The following is an 8,886-nucleotide window of genomic DNA, read 5'->3' as shown; positions in this document are numbered from 1 at the left end:
TGTTGAGCTTGAGGACATCCTGGGTTATATGAGATCCTGTCTCAAAAACATAAACCTTCAAAGTTTCCTTTCAAAACATAAACTTTCAAAGTCAGTTTCTCTAGGACGCTATAGTCAATACCTTAGTCTCTTTAAGTAAACAAATACATCATTTTCTTGGAACCCATGTCAGTCTGGCGTACAGGAAAGGCGAGAAAAGGGACTGGGGGGGATGTGAAAAGCTGCCTGTGTTTTAAAACGTACCTCATAAATGGTTTTGGAATTTATGGCAACATCATTACGACAGCGGACGAAAAATAAGCACAGCTCTTTCAGCTTGTCCGGAGCTGCATTGTCTACATACAGCTTCATCATTTTCCCCCCTTTGGGGACTCCCGTAATTGTCCGACCACATTCTGGAAACAAACATCAAGAACTGAACATAAACTTACAGAACTGGCCCAACCCAGTAAGTGACTGTTTCATGACTAGTCAAACTAGCCTAAGAGCAAGCTCTAGGCCAACGCAAGACCCTGTTCCTAAGGAGGTGGGTAGCACTCCTGAGGACACCACCTAAGGTTGTTCCCCATATACACGTGTGCAAATGTACCTGAATGCACACCAGCACACACACACACACACACACACACACATACACACACACACACCAGTATTTTACAAGTAGTCTAAGACTAAATGGGCAACCCAAGTATCTAGTTATTGAAACAACGTATAGTAACCTGTTTGTGTGATAATTATCTTAGGCCTAATATAGGAAAGCCAGATGTTGCAGATGCCACAAGACATTAAGTCAGGGCCACAAGGAGCAACTGCTGGGCTCCAGAGAGGCACCGTGCCTACTTCTAGCCGTCTGAACACATACAGACAAACGGTCCACCTGTTCCAGAAAACAGCAATTAAAGTCTAACAGAAAAGTATTTCCCGATAGAGGCCGGTGTCACGGCTATCTCTTCCTAAACATGACAGCCATGTCTGAAATTATTGAATCTCAAAACAGAGGGGGTTTTTACTGCCATGTATTGAGTGCTTACCCACATAGGTGTCACGCCACGCATGTGGAGGTCAGAAGACAACCTGCAAGGGCTGGTTCTCTCACCACGTGGGTCAGACACCAGCAGGCTTAGCAGTTGACGCCTTTGCCATCCTGATGACCCTGGAGTGTTCTTTTTTTTTTTTTAAGAATTATTTATTTATTTTATGTATATGAGTACACTGTAGCTGCTTTCAGACACACCAGAAGAGGGCATGGGATCCCCATTACAGGTGGTTGTGAGCCACCATGTGGTTGCTGGGAATTGAACTCAGGACCTCTGGAAGAGCAGTCAGTGCTCTTTTTTTTTTTTTTAAAGATTTATTTATTTATTATATGTAAGTACACTGTAGCTGTCTTCAGACACTCTAGAAGAGGGAGTCAGATCTCGTTAAGGATGGTTGTGAGCCACCATGTGGTTGCTGGGAATTGAACTCAGGACCTCTGGAAGAGCAGTCAGTGCTCTTTTTTTTTTTTTTAAAGATTTATTTATTTATTATATGTAAGTACACTGTAGCTGTCTTCAGACACTCTAGAAGAGGGAGTCAGATCTCGTTAAGGATGGTTGTGAGCCACCATGTGGTTGCTGGGATTTGAACTCTGCACCTTTGGAAGAGCAGTCGGGTGCTCTTACCTGCTGAGCCATCTCTCCAGCCCCCCAGAGTGTTCTTAAGATAATGTTTTTAAGGATTTATTTTGCTTTAATGTCTGCGAGTGTTGGAGCGGCATGTATGCCTGTTTAGGCATGCATACCGTGCCAGTGGATGGCACAAGTGGATGGCACAAGTGGATGGCACAAGAAGGCCTCAGACTCCCTGGGACTGGACTCACAGATAGTTGTGAGCCACCACGTGGGTGCTGGGATTTGAACCAGGGTCCCCTTGCAAGAGCAGCAAGTGCTTTTAACAGATGATGAGCCACTTCTCCAATCCCTCAAAAAAAAATGCTTTTAAACATAGATTTCTGATCAAGTTTCCTTGAGAAAGTGGCAAGGAAAAGAGGCGGCACTTCAACATTAATCAGCTCACTTCAAGCAGAGGTCCCCTCATAGAACACCCTTACCAAAACCGGGCACTTCTCCTTCCTGATACAAAAACTTCAGCGTCTTACAGCCGCCTTTTTCAAAAAAGTGGGTGAATGGATCCAGCTGTTAAATGAAAGAGAAGACGGGGATCAATAAAATGAAATGAAGTGACTCCTGTGCTGCTCCGTGTCACTCACCAATGTCCTCTTTCTAAAGTGAGACTCAAAGACCTTCCTGAAGGGTCCCCAGTTGATGATGCTATTTGGGGAGGTTAAATGAATGGAGTTTCCAGCCTGGCCATACTTCCTGTTCTCTTTGCTTCCAGTAGGTGGATAAAAATGAGACCAGGCACTTCCAGCTCCTGTCAGCATGCCCTTCTCACCATTAACAGACTCTCTCCCTCAGGAGCTATAAACCAAGACGAAACCTTTATCCTCAACTTTGCTTTTGGTCTCAGTATTTTATCCCAGCAACAGAAGAGCAGTAATACAAAAGGTCTGCAGCTGGGCATGGTAGCACACGCCTTTAATCCCAGCACTTGGGAGGCAGAGGCAGGTGGATTTCTGAGTTCGAGGCCAGCCTGGTCTACAAAGTGAGTTCCAGAACAGCCAGGGGTACATACACAGAGAAACCCTGTCTCGAAAAACAAAAAACAAACAAACAAACAAAAAGTCTGCACCCACAAACACATGTTCTCGTGCTAGCACAACAAAGTCTCCAAACCGGGAACACCAGCTCAAAAATCCAACTGGCAAGCTGGGTGTGGTGGAGTGTAGGAAGGGATGTTGCCAGAGATAAGAGAGGACATTATAACACACCTTGAGAATGTCAGAAGAGAACTCTCTTACTGTTAAGGTTACAATGTTGCTGGTAGCGGAGTCTGCCTGAAAAATCTGCATGGCTGGGGCAAAATGAACATGAAGGGCATGAGAACTTCAAGATAACTGGAGGGTGGTGGCTCAGGTATAAGGTAGTTGTCTAGCATGTTTATTAAGTCCTGGGGTAGATTCCCTCCTACCACAGGAGGAGGAGGAGGAAGAGGAAGCAAAAGATGATCGAGGAGGAGGTATGAGAAGGAAGACGGAGGAGGAGGCAGAAGAGAGGGAGGAAGAGGATCTAAAAATCGAAAGAAGAGGGAAAGAAGAAAAGAGGCAGAGAAGGAAGAGAAAAAGGAGATAGAAAAAGAAGAGTCATGGGAAGAATAATTCTATCAAGACAACTGCATTAGATCAAGAAACCAAACCCAGGAGGCTGTGTGGCTTCACAGCTCACCTCTGTAAAGCCAGCCTTGACCACACGGTATGTTCTAGTGGGGAACTTCGGTGACCTGGTAAACCACAGCCTGTCTCCAGCTAATTGTGCACTATGGCGCCTCTGGTTTAATACACACATCTCCAGGGTGGAGGGTGGGAGAGGAAGTCATCATCAGTCCATGCGCGCGCGCGCACGCACACACACACACACACACACACACACTTGTACACACCCCAAAACAAAGGGGAAAACAAATACGGGCACGACTTCAGCTTACCGACGGGCAATCCAAAATTAGTTCTTCCACAGTTACTAAGTCCAACCCCAGCTTTTCTCCTAGAATTTCAAATATGTATTTATACGAGGGATCAATTTTCATTTTTCGGTTTTCCCTTGCTTCTCTAAATCTTGCCTAAAAGAAGTGAAAATATTTTTTAAAAAATGGGAGTATGGAGAAATGTCTTTCCAAACAATGGAAAGTCTCGGGGCTTTCCCATGGCAAACCCTACCAGCTGCAAACCTGTTTCTCTTTGAGGGTCTCCTGGAGGTTTGGGATGCCAGTCATACTTCGGCGGAACTTGGAGGGCCGCCTGGAAGACTGGGAAAGCCCATCTGACAGCACCGACTGTGCAGGCCTAGGGGTGAGCCTCGCCCGGACCCTGGCCTGGCCAGACTCCTCATCCTCCGGCGGTGTTATCTCCTCATCTGAGGGAATCAGACTCCTATAGTCAGTCACGGAAGTAGCAGGACCCTGCTCAGACAGGAGCGTGGGGTCTGCATCCTCGGAGTACGGAGCTTCTCCTTCCACAGTGAGTTGGAAGTCCTCTCCTGTGGGGGGCGGGGCAGCATCCCCCTCAGGGGGCGGGGCCTGCTCCTCGGGAGGGGGAGGGGCGGTGTCTTCTGGAGGGGGAGGGGGCGGGGCTTCCTCTTCCACTGGAGGAGGAGCCTCTTCACTCGGAGGAGGTGGCTCTGAGTTGCCTTCCTCAGACTCCATTTCTCAAGGTAGTTTCCTTCAGCAGAAGAGCTTCAACGTCGAAATCTAGAATTAGAAAGCATTTTCCTTAAGAAGTGTGAAAATAACTTGACCATTGGGTGCCTTTATTTCTCCCAGTGATGCCTTATCTTAGTCATTAGCTTGACACACTTTGGGTAGATGGGCTCTCGACTGAGGAGTTATCTATATCAGATTGGCCTGTGGGTATGTTTGTAGAACAGTTTCCTGGTTGTTGATTGATAGTAGAGGGCTCACTGTGGGTGCTACCATCCCTGGGCTGCTGGGCCAGGGCTGTATAGAAAGGTAGTACATCCTAAGACTAGGAACAGATAAGACTGCTGTCGGTAAGCAGCTTTCATTCATGGTCTCTACCAGAGCTGTTGTGTGAGATCCTGCCCTGACTTCTCTCAGTGGTGAACTGTGATCTGAAAATATGAAAGAAGCCCTTCTTCCTCAAGTCGCTTTTGATCATGGGGTTTATCAACTAGGACATCCTCCTTAAAGCTAGACAGTTAACAATAAAATCATCTACTTCTTTACCACAGTATCTGCACAAGTTAAGGTTACAGGCCTAAAGAGGAGGATTTTTAAAGGTGACAACAGACACATACATTTGTTTTGTTTTCTTTTTTCCAAGGCTAAGCACTCACTTGATTTTGCTTTGGTACTAGAAAACTATACCATCTTCAGAATTGGGTCAAGAAAATGCTGTAATGAATCCTGCTGCTTTGTATAGTGGTTTTAAAAATTAAATAAGCCATAAGGCAGTGGTAGTGGCCTGTAATCTCATCATTTGGGATGTAGACAAGGGTGGATTCAGAGGTCAAGGTAACCCTCAGATACTGAGGAGCTGAAGGGGTCTGCAACCCTATAGGTGGAACAACAATATGAACTAACCAGTACCCCCAGAGCTCGTGTCTCCAGCTGCATATATAGCAGAAGATGGGCAGTCCGCCATCATTGGGAAGAGAGGCCCCTTGGTCTTGCAAACTTTATATGCCCCAGTACAGGGGAAGGCCAGGGCCAAGTAAGTAGTGGGAGTGGGTGGGTAGGGGAGCAGGGCCGGGGAGGGTATAGGGAACTTTCGGGATAGCATTTGAAATCTAATTTTAAAAAAATAAGCATCCAGACCTGTCACGGGTCTTTCCCAGAGACTTGAGTAGACAACAGTGATCTTTCTTTTCTAATTAATTACTTAATCTTATTCTAGATTTATTTTGTTATTTGTATGTGCATCCGTGTTCTGACTTACAGGTATATTTGTTCATCACACGCATCCCTGGTACCTGCAGATCTCAGAAGAGGACTACAGATCCCTGGGACTGGAGCACTGCAGGCAGCCATGAGTGTGAGTGCTGGGAATCAAACCTTAGTCCTCCTCAAGAGGAGCCAGTGCTCTAACCACTGAGCCAACTCTCCAGTCCGTGTAGGGATCCTTCCAAACTTAGATCATTCCACTTTGCTACTTCAAATTCATGCCTGGGTGTTGGAGAGATGGGTTCGTGGTTAAGAGCATTGACTGTGCTTACAGAGAATTGAGGTTCACTCAGCATGCACGTGGTGGCTAACAACTACTTGTAACTCTGGTTGCAGGGGATCCAGAATCGCCTTCTGGACTCCACAAGCACTTGAAGAGTCTCTCTCTCTCTCTCTCTCTCTCTCTCTCTCTCTCTCTCTCTCACACACACACACACACACACACACATATGAGAGACTCACACACATACACACACACACACACACACACATACACACACACACACACAAATATATAAATCTCAAAACTGTACTGAAACTTTTATTAGGTTGTGTAATTGAAAAGGGGAAGAAAAAATAACCTCAGTAAATACAAATGAATTTACTATGTGTTTTATATATTTGTGTGTGAATGTATAAAATAAACAAACAAGTAAAAAAATACATAAATAGGGCTGGCAAGATGGCTTAGAGTGTAAGAGCACTGACTGCTTCCGAAGGTCCTGAGTTCAAATCCCAGCAACACCACATGGTGGCTCACAACCATCTGTAATGAGATCTGACGTCCTCTTATGGAGTGTCTGAAGTCAGCTACAGGGTGCAGGGCCGACCTGAGTGAACAGAGGCCCTAAAATTCAATTCCTGACAACCACATGAAGGCTCACAACCATCTGTACAACTACAGTGTACTCACATACATAAAATAAGTAAATCTTTAAAAAAGAAATACATGAATAGGGGCTGGAGAGATGGCTCAGCGGGTAAGAGCACTGACTGCTCTTCCAAAGGTCCTGAGTTCAAATCCCAGCAACCACATGGTGACTCACAACCACCCATAATGAGATCTGGTGCCCTCTTCTGGTTCGTCTGAAGTCAGCTACAGTGTACTTATGTATAATAATAATTAAATCTTTAAAAAAAAAAGAAATGCATAAATAAATAATGTTCTCATTAGGTTGGCCATGGTGGTACCCACCTTTAATCCCAGCACTAATGAGGCAGAGGCAGGGGGATCTCTGTGAGTTCCAGTGCAGCCTTGTCTACAGAGTGAATTTTAGGATAGTCAGAGCTATGTAGTGAGACCCTGTTACAATAAATAAATAAATAAATATTAAAAGATAAATCGAATTAAATTAAAAATAAATAAATGCGCCACTGGCAAATTTTTTTCTTAGCAGCTTTTCACTGTGATGAAACAAATGTATTTTGCATGTATAAAACTGCATCAAACTGCACTTCTGTGATGCTTGTTCAGTTTTAAAATGCAATGATAAGCTGTTTAAAGAGGAAACAAAATTAATTACTAGCAATTGTCACTTTGAGTGAAGGGGACTATAGAGAGGCTTATTTTTCAGTATTATGTCTTCCTGTGGGCTTTTTTTTTTTTTTTGGTTTTTTTGAGACAGGGTTTCTCTGTGTAGCCCTGGCTGTCCTGGAACTCACTCTGTAGACCAGGCTGGCCTTGAACTCAGAAATCCGCCTGCCTCTGCCTCCCAAGTACTGGGATTAAAGGTGTGCGCCACCACGCCCGGCTCCTGTGTGCTTTTAAACAGTGTATACATGCTATTACTTGTGTTATGTGTATGTTACACACTATAGTATGGAATGTGTGTTCTTATTTTTTCTCCACATTTCGTAGGACTTAAAATGTAAGGTCTAAGACTGGCAAGAAAGCTCATCTGGAAAAGAAGATTTGCCAGGAAGCCTGAGCACCTGAGTCTGACCTCTGGGATCTACATAGTAAAGCAAGAGACCTGAACCCTGAGAGTGGTCCTCTGAGCCCTATGCAGGTGCCGTGTCACTCGCAGGCACACACACACACACAGTGCAACAAAAAAATTAAAATTTATTAAAATGCTGATGATAATATATTTGTGGTGAACTGTGTATGCAAGGCCCAAGGTTTAATGCCCCACAGCAAATAAAATAATTAAAGCTTAAATTAAAAATTTGGATCTAAGGCGTGGAGAAATGACTCAGCGGTTAAGAGCACTGACTGCTCTTCCAGAGGTCCTGAGTTCAATTCCCAGCAACCACATGGTGGCTCACAACCATCTGTAATGGGAATCCCATGCCCTCTTCTGGTGTGTCTGAAGACAGCAACAGTGTGCTCACATACATGAAATAACAAAATAAATCTTGAAGAAAAAAAAAATTGGACCTAAAATTCTCTAAGAGCTTATCTCAAGCATTCACACTCTACTGACCTCAGGAATATAGCATAGCCTGGAGTAGTGGCACAGCCTTTCACCCCAGCACTCAGGAGGAAGAGGCAGGTGGATGTCCATGAGTTCGATGCCAGCCTGGTCTACACACTGAGTCCAGGAAAAAGAAAAAAGAGGTGGGCAGGGAGAGGGAGGGAGAGAGAGAGAGAGAGAGAGAAAAGAAAAACATAACAGCACAAATAGGAAAATGTTCACCTTTTGCCACATAATCACACCCAATCCCCACTCTCAATTCAAATTTGGAAGTTCAGAGAACTATAACATTACCTTCTGGTCATTTTCAGAAGTAATAGGAAATAGAAAGGCCCTATAATTTGGAAGAGCAGGCTGCACACTTAGTCAATAACATCCCACTGTTTTCTCTGGTACCCATTTCCCAACTGTGAATACATTGGTTCTTTCCCGGTGTTTGTGAATCTTCCGCGTGTTCGGGTGCTGTGGCTCTTGTCAGAGCATGACTGCTCCGAGGTATGGTTGAAAAGAAGGTTTTTATTATAAATATGAAGGACAGCCCCGCCAGAGGCAACGGGAAGAGTCCAGAGCTGGGGGAGAAAGTAGTAGACTAAAGATGGCCAGTAGACTGAGTGGGGTGGGGGAGGGGAGGGAGGAGGGGGGGCAAGAGAGAAACACAAAGACCTAGAGGAAGACAAAGGAGAGGGGCCCAAGAGGGGTCTATGAGGAACATAGCTAAGATGGCAGGAAAGAGAAGCTGAGGGAAGGCAAGCCCTTTGAGGGGGAGAAGTTCAGGGTAGGGGGTGTGGTGTGAAGAGCCAGTATACCAGCCGGGTGTGGTGGCGCATGCCTTTAATCCCAGCACTCGGGAGGCAGAGGCAGGCAAATTTCTGAGTTCGAGGCCAGCCTGGTCTACAAAGTGAGTTCCAGG

General features: G+C 45.2%; 1 protein-coding gene across 1 annotated transcript in view; it reads right to left on the bottom strand.

Moving 5' to 3' along the window:
• Dnah8 (dynein axonemal heavy chain 8) overlaps nt 1-4,302 on the bottom strand; it is a 231,087-nt gene extending 226,785 nt beyond the window's left edge. Inside the window, exons 1-4 of the mRNA XM_021221842.1 lie at nt 3,829-4,302; nt 3,586-3,720; nt 2,093-2,177; nt 244-395 (exon numbers count right to left, since the gene is read on the bottom strand). Coding sequence (XP_021077501.1) covers nt 244-395; nt 2,093-2,177; nt 3,586-3,720; nt 3,829-4,302 — 846 coding nt within the window. The remainder of the gene's footprint in view (nt 1-243; nt 396-2,092; nt 2,178-3,585; nt 3,721-3,828) is intronic.
• Between the last annotated feature and the right edge of the window lie 4,584 nt (nt 4,303-8,886).

This window comes from Mus pahari, chromosome 21, assembly GCF_900095145.1.
Source record: "Mus pahari chromosome 21, PAHARI_EIJ_v1.1, whole genome shotgun sequence".
Lineage (NCBI taxonomy): Eukaryota > Metazoa > Chordata > Mammalia > Rodentia > Muridae > Mus > Mus pahari.
The sequence above is the reverse complement of the archived record's forward strand: the minus strand, read 5'-3'. Positions and strand labels throughout refer to the sequence as shown.